We start from the raw sequence: 17,636 nt of genomic DNA on the forward strand, positions 1-17,636 counted from the left end.
CTCTCTCTCTCTCTCTCTCTCTCTCTCTCACTCTCACTCTCTCTCTCTCTCTCTCTCTCTCTCTCTCTCCCTGTCTATCTCTCTCTCCCTGTCTGTCTATCTGTCTCAGTGTGGTGTAAAAATAGACACTGTCAACTCTTATATGTCCCTAATGACTGCAGTGTGTCTGAGGGGTTTTTACAGAAATGACAGGTTTATGAAATATTTTCAGTGGGGTTTGTTGTTCATTGAGAGTCTGGTCTATCAGGGCTACACATTGACAGAACAAAGTGGCTTCTATGTTTAGTGTGCTGTCTCTCTCTCTCTCTCTCTCTCTCTCTCTCTTTCTCCTGATTTCTATTTCTCTGTAGCTGACTTGGTCACGCTTTCACTTTCACAGTTTATCCTTTCCGTCTTGTTCCATTCTTTATGAAAGAGACAGGATGTAATCAGTGTAGATATGCATTGACACATCTGGTACCTGGGAACCCTCCTGATATTGTTGTACAGTTGACCGTAAACTTGGCCACGGGTCACAGGGCTTCAGGACCTCTCTAAGAGCTGCTCACCGCTCTACACAGTGTCATAGAGCATCCTGAAGCAAACTGTGATTTTAAAAAACACAGTGTTAAATATTCACTGGGCTACGTTGTCCACGGGGAGTTTTAGTGTGTCCACACTCATTCGGTGCTTTTTCAGTACTGACTGAGTCCTCTCCTGGACCTTAACTAAGTTATCCACTTTAATTTAGAAACACATCACACAACGCTTACTGCTGTTTTGTTTGAATTTTTTTTTTGTCATAATTAGGAGGACGTAGCCTGGGAAAACAAAACACCCTCATTTCAACAATCAGACTGACTCACAGCGCTCTGCTTTAGAGGTCCAGACCGTGGATATGGTCATTTTATGTCAGCTACAACAGTAGTTAATTCCAGCGCATCACATGTAATTTGATCTAATGCACATGTATGTCCACTCTCACACAGTAAGAGGTGAGACCCTCCACACTCCGCTCTGCATGTGATGTGGTGAGGCTGTAGCTTTAAGAGTGGTCCTCCCTGGGAGAGAGGAGGAAGTAACCATGCTCCCCAGACTCATCTGCTGCTTCTCCAGTTTGGCATAATGAGGACACTGCTGTGCGTTCTGTTTTCTCTACCTGTCCTGTGGGAGGTTTCCACCGCACACGTGACACGCACAACGTCTCCTTTTTCCTCTCTCTCTTTTTCTGATCATGTGATGTATTCACTGCTCTGCATTGTGTGACCCTTCCCTCTCAGTCTCTCTCTCTCTCTCACCCTATATTTATACATATATACACACACACACACACACACACACACACACATATATACATACATACATACACACACACACACACACACACACATATGTGTGTGTATGTATGTATGTATGTATGTATGTATGTATATGACACATCTCTCTGTGTATCTGGTATGGTCTTACATTCTTACTTTTAATACACCTACAAGCTGAAAGAACTAATTGTTAATTTAACATGGAGGAGGTGTACATGTGTGGTTACCCTGTCAGCCATGTGCCTTACTAAATCCATCACATCATGCTTCTGTTATGATAACAGAAATATGACTATTGTCTGTTGTGTTAGTTATGATAATAGAAATATGATCCTTCTCTGTTGTGTTAAATATTCATGGAGAGACCTACATGACAGAGCTCAGCTCTTCTTACGCTTAAATCGATTTATTCATTTATTTTATTGTAGCATAACTTTGAGAGACACAGCAACAAACTGCATTGCTCTCAGGTATACTACATTGTTTGTTTGATGTTGGTTGTGCAGTTTTCTCATGCTATAGATATTAGCATTAACGTCGATTCAAGAAACGGAGATAAAAGGTGAAGAGAGAGGGGGAGAGGGGAGAGAGAGAGAGAGAGAGAGAGGGAGAGAGAGAGGGGGAGAGAAGAGAGAGAGAGAGAGAGAGGGGGGGGGGGGGAGGAGAGAGAGAGAGAGAGAGAGAGAGAGAGGGGGGGAGAGGGGAGAGAGAGAGAGAGAGATAGAGATAGAGGGGGGGAGAGGAGAGAGAGAGAGAGAGAGAGAGAGAGAGAGAGAGAATTTCATTGCTCCGGGTGTTTTTAGACAGGTAAGAGGGGAGGACACAGGGGAGACAGAGCTATGGAGAGATGTGAGGGAAGACACAGAGCCTTGTGGATGAGCTGTTACCATGGCGTTGCCACATGTCTGGTCTGTGGGGCTGGAGGGGGGTGGAGATGTGAACGCTCGTCTCCGCGGGGGAGTTCCGCTGGATGGGGGCCATAGCCACGCTGGTCCTGCAACACGCCTGCGGTACCATATGGTGCTACAAAGCGTCATAACGGGTCAGTGTGCCCAGTCCGGCTGCCTGGCAGAGTAGAACTACAGTACCGCCACTGAGAGCCAAGCCAAACCAAAGCCACCCTGATGGCTGGGACCAGAGCCTGGCCTTCAGAGCATACCCCAGGTTCTCTGGAAGTCAGTCAGGACCGGATATTTAAACAGTGAGAGAGAGAGAGAGAATATAAGAGAACCGAAGGGAGTTTTGCCCATGCCATGTAAAATCTTCATCTGAGACAGTAAATCTGGCTTCTACAGATGTGATCCAAAACATCTTCTGTGACGTTATTTTCTATTATAGGCACAAGGATGTAAAATTGTAAAAAAATTTTTTTTTTTTTTTTTTTAATTCCTGTCACTCAGGTACTTTTATAAAAAAAGAAATAAATAACATTCACCTGCTGATTTTTGAAGTATCTTTTTTTTTTTTCAAACCCCCTTTGAGATTAGATAAAATGTTATACCTGCTTTGAATTAAAACTCAGAGATTTTGTTGGTATAGTCTAAACCTGCCCATGTAGTTCCCATTGCTAGCACTGTTCTTATCCATAGTAATTATACAAAATCTTTAAAATGGGACGGACAGCTACTTTCACATAAAATAGTGCAGCTTTAGTTTAATTCCCTGAGTTGGTAACCTGTATAAATTATTGTCTCGTTTTAGTTGCTGGGTATATTTGTCTTGAACCTTTCTTTCTCTGGCTGTTTTTCTTTGGCTGTTTTATTGTAATGGAGAGAAAATAGAACAGCATAGTGTGACTCAGTTCAATTCAGATTTTTATATGTACAGTAGACATTGTCACAAAGCACCTTTACAAGATCTTAGACCTCAGACCCCCAGTGAAAAATAAGAGGAAGTATTGAGAGGAACCAAGATTCAGAAGTGGGAACCCATCCTCTTCTAGCCAGCACTGCATGGGCATTGCGTAAAGTTAGAGTAGTTCATTTATGTTAAGGAGTGTGGAGGCATAAATATCTTGGAGAACTGAGACACATCTTAGGACATTTGTTGTGTAATTAGAGACAGAATGAGGGTTAAAGTTTATTGGAGAAGTGAAAGAACATCACAACTTAGATAACAGAAAAACAACACATGATCTGGTGCAATTTGCAATTTTGCACAATTCTAACACTAACATAAAACGTGAGTTTAAGATTCTGGAATTTTCTTTACTTTTCTTTCTCTTTTGTTTCTCAGCGGCCTCTACTCTCAATAATTGGTGTGTTTGTACTGGTCAAGATAAGGATATAAAAGCTGGCAGTCTGTAAGGTTTGGCAATATGATAAACAGCAAAACAACAACAACAAAAACAACAGCAAAATTTTGTGTTGTTGCTGTTGTTCTTTTGAATTCTTATTTACTGTAAAACCTCATCTAACGGAAGTGAATCATTCAGATTGCTACACCTCTCTGAAAGGAGGCTTAATTTCCAAATTGCCATGCACTTGACACTTTTCGTGTTGTCATTTGATGAATTTCCATTTGCTTTCAAACATCGATTTTCAGACGACAAGGTGAGTCATGTGACTTGGGCGTTAGTCAGAGAGTCCTCTCCGCTGCGGAGAGTTGAGAGCAGAGTGGATTGACGGGGAGGGGTCCTGCTGAAGGAGAGATTTTAACACAAGCTAAATGCAAAACATGAATTGCTGCCATACTCAAAAAGGCCCATAAATGCCCACAGCCAACAGAATGAAAACTGAGGATTTCTTCATTAAGAATTCTCCTCTTCCCCACACACACTGAACGTAACAGGACAGTATTGATCTGGGCCAACATTCTGTATAAGTTTTAACCTTCAGTGTTTCCATCAATTAATCAAAACTCACTTGCCTTATAGAGTCTCTTCAAGGGGTGAATTCAACCTTATTTTAGAAGCAATAACAGCTACTTGTTTTTTTTAATGTTATTGATTTTTTTATTGTGGATTGGGTAATGATTTGCTTACTTAGTAATATGTTACAAAATAAATAGCTAACTGAAACCTCTGGTAATAAATAAATAGTTATCCCCATAAAATCCATAGTCCAACACACTTGAATCATAGACTTTTTTCTTTATTCTTTTTTTTTTTTTGCTAAGAAATTCAATAGTTTACACAGGACTTTTGTAGACAGGCTGATTTTTGAGGTCTAAATATTTGAATGGAACTTGTGCGATGGTAAAGTTGTAATTGGATGTCTTTGCTTGACTGTTTGGCTGTGCAGAGTAAGCGGATGGTGTTTTTTGGTCTCGTATCGCAAAGCCGTGTGATATGAGGTCTGATGGAGATGCAGAGCCGTGTGATATGAGGTCTGATGGAGATGCAGAGCCGTGTGATATGAGTGATGGAGATGCAGTGCTGTGTGATTGAGGTCTGATGGAGATGCAGTGCCGTGTGATATGAGGTCTGATGGAGATGCAGAGCCGTGTGATATGAGGTCTGATGGAGATGCAGAGCCGTGTGATATGAGGTCTGATGGAGATGCAGTGCTGTGTGACTGAGGTCTGATGGAGATGCAGAGCCGTGTGATATGAGCTCTGATGGAGATGCAGTTCTGTGTGATATGAGGTCTGATGGAGATGCAGTTCTGTGTGATATGAGGTCTGATGGAGATGCAGTTCTGTGTGATATGAGGTCTGATGGAGATGCAGTTCTGTGTGATATGAGGTCTGATGGAGATGCAGAGCCGTGTGATATGAGGTCTGATGGAGCTGCAGTTCTGTGTGATATGAGGTCTGATGGAGATGCAGTTCTGTGTGATGTGAGGTCTGATGGAGATGCAGAGCCATGTGATATGAGTGATGGAGATGCAGAGCCGTGTGATGTGAGGTCTGATGGAGATGCAGTTCTGTGTGATATGAGGTCTGATGGAGCTGCAGTTCTGTGTGATATGAGGTCTGATGGAGATGCAGTTCTGTGTGATATGAGCTCTGATGGAGATGCAGTTCTGTGTGATATGAGGTCTGATGGAGATGCTGAGCCGTGTGATATGAGGTCTGATGGAGCTGCAGAGCCGTGTGATATGAGGTCTGATGGAGCTGCAGTTCTGTGTGATATGAGGTCTGATGGAGATGCAGTTCTGTGTGATATGAGGTCTGATGGAGATGCAGTTCTGTGCGATTGAGGTCTGATGGAGATGCAGAGCCGTGTGATATGAGGTCTGATGGAGATGCAGAGCCGTGTGATATGAGGTCTGATGGACCTGCAGAGCCGTGTGATGTGAGGTCTGATGGACCTGCAGTGCCAAATGTTGTATTGGAGTCCAAGCTAAGAGCACACAGAGTATGTACCCCAGTGGAGCACTCAGTTCAGAAAGGCCAACCAGCCTCTCAGAGGTGGGCTGCGTTTTTTTTCCTCCTCTTTTTTTATTGTTGTCAGCTGAGAACAATGACAGAGGGATAATGAAACAGAAAGCATTGTCTTAGTGCTGTAAAAATGGTCCTTTAACCCTTAGATCATCCAGGACAAGGCAATGCACCAGTCCCAAAATCTTCTCCACACCCACTGGCCAAATGTATAAAAACAAACTAAGTCCTAAACAAGCTTTTATTTTGGGGAAAACGTTAAGAACTATTAATTAAAGGCTGGGGCGGGGGGGGGGGGGGGGGGGGGGTCGGGGTACAAAGTTATTTACGTCTGTCTTTAAGTAAAAATTTTACCTGGCTCCCCAAGAAAGGAAAATTGAAGGAGACAAGTCCTAGAGGAATCTGCTGACCTGGCATTGCTTGTGACTCTTGCCTAAGCTGTGAGAAAACAAAGGTTAAAACAGCACGTGCCTTCTGCGACCAAAACTACTGACATACGATTACAGAAGGAAACTGAAATAATCTAAATGTGCAGTGTTTTACAAGTAGGTTCTTAACAAGAAGAAAATAATGATAAGAGTTATTTTAAATGTCTTAAGTGTGATAGTCTAGGTGTCCCAAGTCTAGGTGTTCCATGCGTATCAGGGTATCTGTCGGATATACCCACCCTATGACGCGCCAAATGTCACGCACAGAGCGCGCTAGGACAAGTCGACAGACCACTCGCAGCAATATAAAGAGAGAAAGAGCAAGAGACAAAGAGACAGAGACAGAGAGAGAGAGAGAGAGAGAGAGAGAGAGAAGGACAGAGAGATGGGGGAGGGGCACTGACTGGACGCAAGGAAATAGCAGGGAAACGGAGACAAATACCAAACACCATTTATAGGTAGCCTATTCGCTCCTGGCGCCCTGAAGTCAATTCTTTACGCATGACCTTTAAAGAGGGATTTCCCCGAATAATTCTAAAATAAAATGGCACTCGACTCCGCAAAGTAGCCCAGCTCATAGATACACGTGCCAGGGTAGAAAGCAAAACAAACTAGCCAGATTTAAGATTTAACCACCGTAGCACGTCATTTAGTTTCGCCCAACGGACACGTTAAATTTAAGACCCTGGTGGTAAACAACTCTTAAGCCTTCTGACCTTTAATGCTTGAGCTAGTGTCGTTGAAGATCTATTAGCGCGTGAGCTACTGACTTACGTGAAAATACTAAAGCGTACTTTTACACGGAAATTCAAAACACTACCACCTGCTTATTTTTTTTAAATATAGGCCATCTCTCACCGCAGTTAAGTTCAAATGAATATTAGTGGTCATCCTGACTACTCGAATAGTTGACATTCCGACTACTCGTTCTCTCCAGCGTTGAGTCATTCACAACAATTATTGTCCGCGAGTGAGAGGGCATTACAAGACCCCCCCTCTATGCTTGAAGCCGCTGATGTCTAGGCTGCACCCAATTCAGGCGATTGGTCCGTTAGTTTTACACATTCAGATTGTTCTGGATAATAAGTCAAAGCAAACGCAAATAAAACTGTAATCACGACAGTTTTTTTCGTTAAGAGATGGACAGGCAAACGAAGTTCCCTTGCGCGAGCGACTGTCGCCGCGGAGACCAGCTGTCGTCGAGCGGGGGCGAGCGCTACGAAGCCTGTTTCATCCCGCTTGTCTTTACGCCGACTCTCCACCACTTTCCCACACTTTACCACGCTAATTAGGCCTTCTGCATACATTAATTACACCAAGTTCTATGCTAATGCTGGATTCCTCTGTGAGTTGCTTGCCGTTTCTTGTAGACACTGTGCGCGATTTGCATTTCACAAAAGGTTATTTTTATTCCTGGTTAAAAAGAGAGAGCGAGAATAAAGACAGAACTGTGTACTGGGAGAGCCGGGGTTTTGCGCCGGTAAAGTGAAGCAACGGTTCACTTTCGCATAACCTTGTGTTTCATTTATGAATTGGAGTTTTATGTACCGTCTTAATTACGGCGTGTCTCACTGCTCCCCTAGAATATAATTTTCCCAAGAAAGTCGAAAGCGCCTTCACGTGTCCTTTCGCAGATTCAGATCAGTTGTTTGTTTGTGATTTGTTTTAATTACGTGTTTATTCCTCATCTATTGCATTGCTAAGCTTTAAGTATGTGCACAGCTGTAATTATCTATTTGGTTTATTTTACACTGCTCATTAAAACGTGTACTCAGATCTGAACGTCATATAGTACATCTGTTTGACTATCGTTCTCTGAATGGTCCTTTTGCTGTCAGTTTTTATTATTATTATTATTATTATTATTATTATTATTATTATTATTATTATTATTGTTGTTGTTGTTGTTGTTGTTGTTGTTGTTATTATTATTATTATTATCACAAGAACATGCATTTCTGAGGTCAAAATAACAAAGAAAGTAAGTAAGTGTTGGCTTGTGAAATCCAGTCCTCTTTTGGTTTGCAGCTGGTTTTCTCTGTGGTGTAAGGGTGCCCTTTGACCTTTGACCTAGCTCGCACGGATAGTGTGAGCTAGCTGGTGGCCCATGCTGCGGAGAGCAAGAGCAGTAGGGTGCACAAGAGGAGGGGGAAGCTCTGGGGGAGAGGTGTGGTGATGATCGGTCTACCTCTCCTTCTCTCACTGGGACACTGCACTATGGCTCTGTCTTGGCTCGTCATATGCATACTGCACTTACGGTCTGTGTCAGGTCTCTACTTACTGTGGGTAATTTTACAATGGCAGAGAAGGCCAAGAGGAATACGCCATCACAGTAAGTAAAATCATATGAACATGTAATGATTGTGCTTGTAAGTATGAAAATCAGGATGTTTGGCTTGCTGCGTCCTGATTGGAAGAGTCCAGAATGGTGTTAAGATGTGTTCAGACGAATGAGAGGTTTTTTGTGGTCGTTTTATGGGGGCTGCCATGTGAAGTGGTTGACTGTTAGTGTTTACAGGGAGCATGCTGCTGTGTGCCAGCAGCCAGTCAGTGTTCACTTTCACTTTCTCTTACAGGAGCAGGTCTATGATGGCTGAGGTCGAGGAAGAGGAGTTTGTGTGTTTGAGCTTGTGATGTGTGGATGGGTGTGTGTGTGTGTGTGTGTGTGAGAGAGAGAGAGAGAGAGAGAGAGAGAGAGAGAGAGAGAGCGAGGGAGAGAGACAGAGAGTGAGACAGAGAGAGAGAGAGGGAGAGAGAGAGACCGAAAGAGAGAGGCTAGCCAGTCCTTTTCTGGCACAGAAGACGGAGAAAGTGGATGCATTATGGGAGTGAGCTTTTACTCTTGCTAACTCTGGGAAAAACACAATCTAGCAGAGTCGCCATGTTCTATTGATTTTTGGCTTGAGATTTTTGTCTCAACCCAGTTCTCTTAAATATCGTGTTTCCCTCAACTCCAGCATAAAAGAACCACACAAACGCCGGGGTGTGGGTGTTAATGGTTCTTATCACCATCATCTCTGAGTGTTCTCGCTTGTCTTAGAATAGAGAAATCTCTGCTCCTTCACTCACTGTCCAGTCAGTCAGAGCTCACTGTTAACAACAGCTGCAATATTATGTGACAGATCTATTCCAGACCTAAATGCTAAGATTTGTTGGGTTGAACTTCAGGATGTTTAAAGGTCTAACAGAGTGTTCTGAGGACCTGTGGAGAACATACAGTTTGTTGCCAACTTGTTGTTTATGTATCAGCTCACGAACTCACTCATGCAAGCTGGATGACATTAAGTTCTTATTCTCAGAGTGAGTTAGTCAAAGTCTGTGCAACTGAACTTTTTTTTTAAACAAATTCCTCTCCTCTCCTCTCCTCTCCTCTCCTCTCCTCTCCTCTCCTCTCCTCTCCTCTCCTCTCCTCTCCTCTCCTCTCCTCTCCTCTCCAGTTTGCACCAGCAGTTTGTCAACTATAAGGAGCAGGTTCGGCGGATCGGTGAGGACCCGACGAGACGGCAGCCGGGTCAGCAGAAAGATGACGCCCCCACCTGTGGCATCTGCCACAAGACCAAGTTTGCAGACGGCTGCGGAAACATCTGCTCCTACTGCCAGACCAAGTTCTGCGCCCGCTGCGGAGGACGGGTTTCTCTGCGCTCCAGCAATGTGAGTGGCTCCTCTCGCACATTTCCACCTCTGCCCCTTACGCTGGTGCTCGTAAGACACCATCGCTCACAGAATACAAAAGAAGTATCCATTTGTTTGGCGAAGTCTGTCACCTGTCGTAGTGGTGCATGGTGTGTCCATCTTTCTCTTTGATTGATAAAGAGGAAGTCTGTTTCTTTTTTGTTTCTGTTTGGCTTCCCTGTCTGTCTGCGTGCGTGCGTGTTTGGCTTGCCTGTCTGTCTGCCCGCTTGTGTACCTGTGGCTGTATATCTTTTCGCTCTCCCACTTCATTGCACGATGTTCATCCAACTGACCTGCAGACAGTCGAACGCAAACCCTATTATCCTAATGTGTTTACACCCTGGCAGTATGTCAGAACGCAATCGTTCACAATTAGAAGAGTGACTCCTTCCTCAGTGTGGTTTCAAAGATCTTTCCGTGGTACAGCAGTATCCGTAACAACTGCAGAAAGGTGGTGCTGGATTAGGAGTGACTTTTAATAGACTGAAGAAGATAGCAGCACAAAAGAGGATAGGAGGAAAGGAGAAAAACAAAGAGGTAAAGCAGAGAGAGAGAGAAAAATGAAAGACCGTAAAGGAGAGAAGAAGACAGGATGAGGAGAGGATTGAGGAAGGGGCTTTAGAGGAGAAAAGAGAGGAACGGAGAATGAAGGAGGGGGAGAGAAGGGAGTTGAAAGGGGAGGATGCGGTGGATCAGGGAAAGGTTAATTAGGCATTAGTGAGAGGAGATGACTGCACTGGCCGCTGGGGGGTCACCGCACGCCCCGCTGCAGGAGGTCCAATCTCGCGCGACAACTCGACAGGGGCAGAGGGGCCACGCGCAGGGGAGCACCTGAAATGGGAGCCCCCCTCCCAGTACGTGATATTTACCTTCATTTCCTGCAGCCCCCTCTGTCCATCCCTCTGTGAAACTTATGTTACCAAAACCAGAGGACTAATTAGTGCTCTTCTATAAAGACTGCAGGGCTGGAGTGACTGAGCCTTGAACTAGACAACCAGTAGAGACCAGATCTCAGAATGTGTGTGTGAATGTGTGTGTGTGTGTGTGTGAGAGAGAGAGAGAGTGTGTGTGTATGTATGGTGTGTGTCTGTGTGTGCCTGTGTGTGTGATGTGTGTGTGTGTGTGTGTGTGTGTTTGTCGTTCTGTTCATGGCATATTCAGACCCAGCAGAGTGAAAGTTTGAAGGGTGTGTTTTTTGGGGGATGTGAACTGCGATAACAGTGGCTTAAAAAGCCCAGGTAGAGCTATCAGGTCAGCAGGGCGGCTCTTAGGATGGGCTGCTGTTAGGGAAGGGCAAAGTAACACAAATGAAAGATGAAAGTAATGTTTGGTTTGGTCTGTTCTGGATTGATAGCCTTAGCCCTGCGGTTAGCTTTGTTGAAATGAGTATTTCTCTGTTCCACTCAGCCTCTTGGCATATGCTGTTAATGAAAGTGGCTCTTTTGATAATGGAGTGGCTAGATGCCCGAGGATTTGGACACAGAGATGTATACCCTCTTATTCTATAACAGACGACACAATGACTGTGCCAGTCAGTTCCATACCCTCTCATTCTATACCAGACAGTACATTAAGTCTGACGATTAGACATATACACTCTTAGCCTAATAGATGGTACAGTAACCGTGGCGATGAGATGTATACCCTCTCAGTCTAAAAGACAGTGCGGTAACCATGGCGATGAGACGTATACCCTGAGTGTAATAGATGGTGCTGCAACTGTGGTTATGAGATGTATACCCTAGGTATAGCAGACAGTGCAGTAACTATGGCGATGGGATATATACCCTCTCAGGCTTATAGACAGTACAGTAACCATGGCGATGAGACGTTCTCCATCCCAGCCTGACTGACAGGACTGTAACTGGGGCATTGAGGTGTATATTCTGTCTTATAGATGTAGATCGATGTAGATCTGGATGTATGAAATCCAAAGCCTTGTGCCACTGCCTCTAATAAACATGAATTCCTTGGATACTGTTGACTGACACGTTTATGTGTTTTTGTGTGTGTTGATGTCTATGTGAGTGAGTATGTGTTTTTGTGTGTGTGTGTGTGTGTGTGTGTAGGTGCATATATATATGTGTGCATGCATGTACACACATTTGTGGGTTTGCTAAAAGATATGCATGCTTGCAGAAGTGCTTGTTTTTTTGTCCTATAATGTCCAATAATTTGTGCAGCCAGACGTTTAATGATAAATTATGGGGAGGTGTCCATCACTGTACAGTTATTTTGGCTGAGGTCAGACATAACCGCCAGGTTTTTCAAAGTTCTTTCGTTGATGGAGAATTTGAAGTCGTCAGAGAGACGGAGCAGGGGTAGTGCCTGTTTGAAGATGGTGTGATCTAGTGTTTTTGTTCTACCAGCCCCATAGACTGACAGCCTTTATGTTCATATAGGGAGTCATTTTATGATAAATCTGATTATGAAATCTGTAATCACAAAGCTGCACCTCCTAACAGTCTCCTGTGGGTGGCAGTATATCAGTGGCCCCATTGTGATTAGTGACTAGAGAGGAATGTGTTACCAGATTGTATTAACGGATGAATAGCTCCCTTATTGATGGACATGCTATGCTTTAAAGCCCTTGGCTTCACTAATATGCTTTTTTCTCTTTTCTCCTTTAATTTCTTTTCTTCCAAACTTCTGAACCCTCCCTTCTTTTTTTTCTCTCTCCATCCATTTCCTACCCCTCCTCCAACAACACCCCCCACCCCCCACCCCACCCCCCTGTCTCTGCACCGCTGTCCTGAAACTGGAGCAGAAGGAGGACAAAGTGGTTAGTGTCCTATATTTTCTTTCAAATACACTGAATATTGAATTCACTGCTTATGAATGGAGCAAAGAGATGAAAAAAAAGAGAAAGATACATTGATGAATGGAATAAGAGATTATTTAAAAAGTGTTCGGAATTTACATCATTCTACTCTGTAAGAAGACCCTTTAGAATGAATGGAGATGTTCTCTCTCAGTGTGTAAGATCTGTTTGAGTTTCTGCACCATACACAAAGGAACATCTGATTTAGTCAAAACCATTTATCATGATTTAATGGGATGCCGTTTGCTGTGAGTCACTCCGGTTTCATTCTAATTGGTCTGTACCTCTGCGTCTGTTTCATTCAGCAGGTCGTGTATAATCTTGTTTCAAAGGGCAGGGCAAGACTTGGTGTGAATAGATAGTTTGGCGGAGTCACATCTGTATTAAAAGCATCATTGCGCCCATGCCATGTGGATTCACACAGTGAAGAATTTGTGCTGCTGAATGAGAAGCTTTGACATGGCAGTGGTTCACATCCGGTTATAAAGATTTTCCCCAGCCTCTGTGGATATGTCAGTATCTGTCAACGATCCTTAACGCTCCCCAGTCTCTCCAAACACTCTCTGATACTTAACCACTATCAACCATTATCAGAGAGATTAGCCACAGCTTACATTAAGAGGCAAAGTATGTCTCAATTGATGACTGCTGATAGGCAGCTGAAGCATTAACTCACTCTGTACTAGATCGTTTCAATGCATGAGCAATAGAAAGAGGATATGATCCTGTCATGCCAGTATGGGATTGCTATACTGTTGTGCCTCTCCTATGCAGCTGGGTTTGTGACATAGTTTTGTCTGAAACAAAAGCAGCCTAGCTATAGGGTTTATAATGCATAGAGCCAAGGCCTCTCTGAGGGAAATGCATTAGTTAATCAGGACACAGGCGTGGTGTTCAGCACAGAGCTGGAAAAGGGCTGTGAACGCGGTCCACAGCTCATTATCCCTGTTATTATCAGGCCTCTTGGTGCTATCTGTGTTTTCTTCTTTAGTCAAGCCTTTCAGTCCGAGTGTTGCCTTGTTTTTGAAGTCAGATTCTTCTCCTCCCTGGGGTGCATGCACACGTTCTTTCTTTCTTTCTTTCTTTCTTTCTTTCTTTCTTTCTTTCTTTCTTTCTTTCTTTCTTTTTATCCCTCTTTCTTTCTCTGTGAATCCATTTCTGACGTCGGGCAGCCAAGGCTGGGATTGCACCTCACATTTTTCACGGCGGAATATTGATGGCGCTCGAAAACACAGAGCAATGTGTCATTTCCGCCCCGAAAGCAACACCATGAAATGATTAGTATTGATTTTTTTTTTTTTTTAACCCTCCGCCTTTGCATCTGGTTTGTAAGATATTTCATTGACTGGTAGTCAGAGAGATTCTGTGCCTCTCTGCATTTTTGTAAAGTTAGAAGGCAACGAAACATCAACACTGTTAAAAGAAACATCGTTTGTATTTCCATGGAAGTTCTGGAGTTGAGTCAGTTTTCGGTTGCTGCTCGCCACTTGGTGGCATAGCGCCTGCTGGTGGTGATAAAAAGTACTGCAGCTTCATTTGGCTGTATATATGGAGGAGAGGTGGCGTTTATTGTGCGAGTCCATGCCCAGGGGGAGGCATGACAGCACAATGAAATGGAAGTAAGTCTCTACCTGAAGCTCTGTCTGAGGCATGTATATGCTATATTCATAGCCTGCATCGATCTGCTTAATTCATAGAAAATTCAATGTTTAGAAAAGAGTCCTGAGCCAAACTTATCATGGTATCGATCCACAGATGCCTTGTCAAGAGGGAGATGTATGTCTTGGGTGAGAAAGGAGTGAGACTTGGAGTTTTGTAACATCAACAAGGGACCCATAATAAATTATTTATGTCATTGATCCGATATTTAACAATTGAAATGCCCCATATTTGAAGGGTAAGTGAATTAGGGCTCGTGGAAAGGGGGGCGGCAGCTGAAAATCTCCGGGCACTGACATACTGGCTCATTAGGCAAACTGAACAGTAATGTCCTTTGTGGCAGTCTCTTGTCCTTACCTGAGATTTATAACTCTGAATTATGGGTCCGGCTTTGCTTGTTGCCGCCCTCCATACGTCAAGCTGTCAGAAGCCGGGGAAAGCGCTCCTGTCCGAACCACTTCCTTCCCTGTTACCGCAGGTCTGTGACTTCATCCGTCTCATCTGTTTGGCTAGCCCCAGCAAAGCCAATACTGGCGCCAAACTCCGCCTGCCCTCTGTCTGCCCCCCCTTTCATTGACAAATGCAGATGAGATGATCTGAGGTAGAGTGGGGTGGGGAGGGGCCATATCGATAAATGAAGGACAGTCACTCATCTGTCTGTCACTCAGGTGGTGGATGCAAGCTTTTTTTTTGTGTGAGTTTTACTCCCATTCTGGGGTTGGGGTGGGGGGGGGGGACGTTGGGGGGGGGGGGGGTTGTCTCTTTTGGTGGAGTGTAGACAACTGGTTTCAGTTTGTTTTTGGCTTACTTCACTTTGAGGAAATTAAATTGAATATTTCTGATGAATTGAAAACTAAATCACCCAAGTGGAAGTCAAAGGAGTTTTAGGAATCCTGGTGAAAAGGAGACATGCGTAACACACACACACACACACGATCCTCTACAGTACATAGAACAGTACTGACACAACACACACACACACACACACACACACACACACACACACACACACACATCATAACCATGATGTCACAGATTAGTGTTATTATACAAGCATAACACGAAATGTAAACAAGCTATATCCATCATTTAGGTACGGAACAATCACAGGACATATCCTCGGCCTCCCCTTACCAACACAGCCCACGCCCCTGCAGTGAGCTTACTTCCTGTTGCACGCATACACCGTAAAGAAAAGCACGTCCCCTGTTTTGGTGTCAAAAAGTCCTCAATAGTATTCCCTTAGAGTGTCCCATCTCCCCGTTTCCCAGTTCAACTCTGTCCCTGGGCAGGCCAGGGGAGGCATATAAGGTCCTTTATGTTGCGACTAGCAGGCGTGAGTGGTGCAGAGAGAGTGTGCCTCCAAACAACCTTTCAGAAAGCCCTTCTCAACAACCGTAGTGAGTTTTAGCTTTGTCCTGACTTCACTGAGCTGAAATTGAATTGACCCCAACTTTAGGAGACAGCCATTCATCCCACGATAAATTATTGCTAATGGCTCTTCGGAGCTTCTTCAGAGCTTATTTAAAGGTCCCTCATCATGAAGAGCCAAAATTTTAAAGGAATGGGAGGATGTGCTCTCTCTCTCCTTCTCTCTCTCTGTCCCTCTCTCTGTCTCTGTGAGATTAGCCATGTGTGATAGGGTAAATGTGCAGTAGTTGTGTGGTAGAGTAAATGCAGTGGTTGTGTGATAGGGTAAATGCAGTGGTTGTGTGATAGGGTAAATGCAGTGGTTGTGTGATTGGGCAAATGTGCAGTAGTTGTGTGATAGGGTAAATGCAGTGGTTGTGTGATAGGGTAGTAGTTGTGTGATAGGGTAAATGCAGTAGTTGTGTGATAGGGTAAATGTGCAGTAGTTGTGTGATAGGGTAAATGTGCAGTAGTTGTGTGATAGGGTAAATGTGCAGTGGTTGTGTGATAGGGTAAATGCAGTAGTTGTGTGATAGGGTAAATGCAGTAGTTGTGTGATAGGGTAAATGCAGTGGTTGTGTGATAGGGTAAATGCAGTGGTTGTGTGATTGGGCAAATGTGCAGTAGTTGTGTGATAGGGTAAATGCAGTGGTTGTGTGATTGGGCAAATGTGCAGTAGTTGTGTGATAGGGTAAATGTGCAGTGGTTGTGTGATTGGGCAAATGTGCAGTAGTTGTGTGATAGGGTAAATGTGCAGTGGTTGTGTGATAGGGTAAATGCAGTAGTTGTGTGATAGGGTAAATGTGCAGTAGTTGTGTGATAGGGTAAATGCAGTGGTTGTGTGATTGGGCAAATGTGCAGTAGTTGTGTGGAAGGGTAAATGTGCAGTAGTTGTGTGATAGGGTAAATGCAGTAGTTGTGTGATAGGGTAAATGCAGTAGTTGTGTGATTGGGCAAATGTGCAGTAGTTGTGTGGAAGGGTAAATGTGCAGTAGTTGTGTGATAGGGTAAATGCAGTAGTTGTGTGATAGGGTAAATGTGCAGTAGTTGTGTGATAGGGTAAATGCAGTGGTTGTGTGATTGGGCAAATGTGCAGTAGTTGTGTGGAAGGGTAAATGTGCAGTAGTTGTGTGATAGGGTAAATGCAGTAGTTGTGTGATAGGGTAAATGTGCAGTAGTTGTGTGATTGGGCAAATGTGCAGTAGTTGTGTGGAAGGGTAAATGTGCAGTAGTTGTGTGATAGGGTAAATGCAGTAGTTGTGTGATAGGGTAAATGTGCAGTAGTTGTGTGATAGGGTAAATGTGCAGTAGTTGTGTGATAGGGTAAATGTGCAGTGGTTGTGTGATAGGGTAAATGCAGTAGTTGTGTGATAGGGTAAATGCAGTGGTTGTGTGATAGGGTAAATGCAGTAGTTGTGTGGTAGGGTAAATACAGTAGTTGTGTGATTGGGCAAATGTGCAGTAGTTGTTTGATCAGCTGTGATGGTGCTGTGAGTGCAGACTCTCAGATGGAGCAGTAATCCTGCTGTTGTCCTGTTCTCTCTCTCTCTCTCTCTCTCTCTCTCTCCCTTTCTCCTTTCGCTCCCTCTCCCGCTCTCTCTCTCCCTCCCTTTCTCCTTTCTCTCTCTCTCCCATTCTAGGTATATCAGCTGCTTAAGACAGGTCAAACTTTGGATCCTCTCACAGGGGGGCCTTACACACACGCACACGCACACACACACACACACACACACACACACACACACACACATGAATTTCACAAAAAGGCTGTGGCCTCCCTTGTCCTTTCTATGATCCAACCTTGGTGTGTTATGTTATAGCTCATTTTTAATGTAATATTTGCATGACTAAAACACACACTGAGACTGATTTCCAGTGAGTGTACAGACAAAGCCTACTCTCAGAGGAAATGGCTGTCTACAAACAGCTCCTGCATTATTTCATCTTAATCTTCTATTGAATTGAAAGGGGGAGGAGAGAGACAAGTGTGTGCATGTAATCCAGAATCTGCCTGTGGTGGATAAT

The 17,636-nt window shown here is 44.0% G+C and overlaps 1 protein-coding gene across 1 annotated transcript in view; it reads left to right on the plus strand.

Annotated features, from left to right (window-relative positions):
* rims1a (regulating synaptic membrane exocytosis 1a) overlaps positions 1-17,636 on the plus strand; it is a 66,198-nt gene that overhangs the window by 13,879 nt on the left and 34,683 nt on the right. Inside the window, exons 3-4 of the mRNA XM_030771500.1 lie at positions 9,487-9,700; positions 12,489-12,500. Coding sequence (XP_030627360.1) covers positions 9,487-9,700; positions 12,489-12,500 — 226 coding nt within the window. The remainder of the gene's footprint in view (positions 1-9,486; positions 9,701-12,488; positions 12,501-17,636) is intronic.

Source organism: Chanos chanos, chromosome 4, assembly GCF_902362185.1.
Source record: "Chanos chanos chromosome 4, fChaCha1.1, whole genome shotgun sequence".
NCBI classification, from domain to species: domain Eukaryota; kingdom Metazoa; phylum Chordata; class Actinopteri; order Gonorynchiformes; family Chanidae; genus Chanos; species Chanos chanos.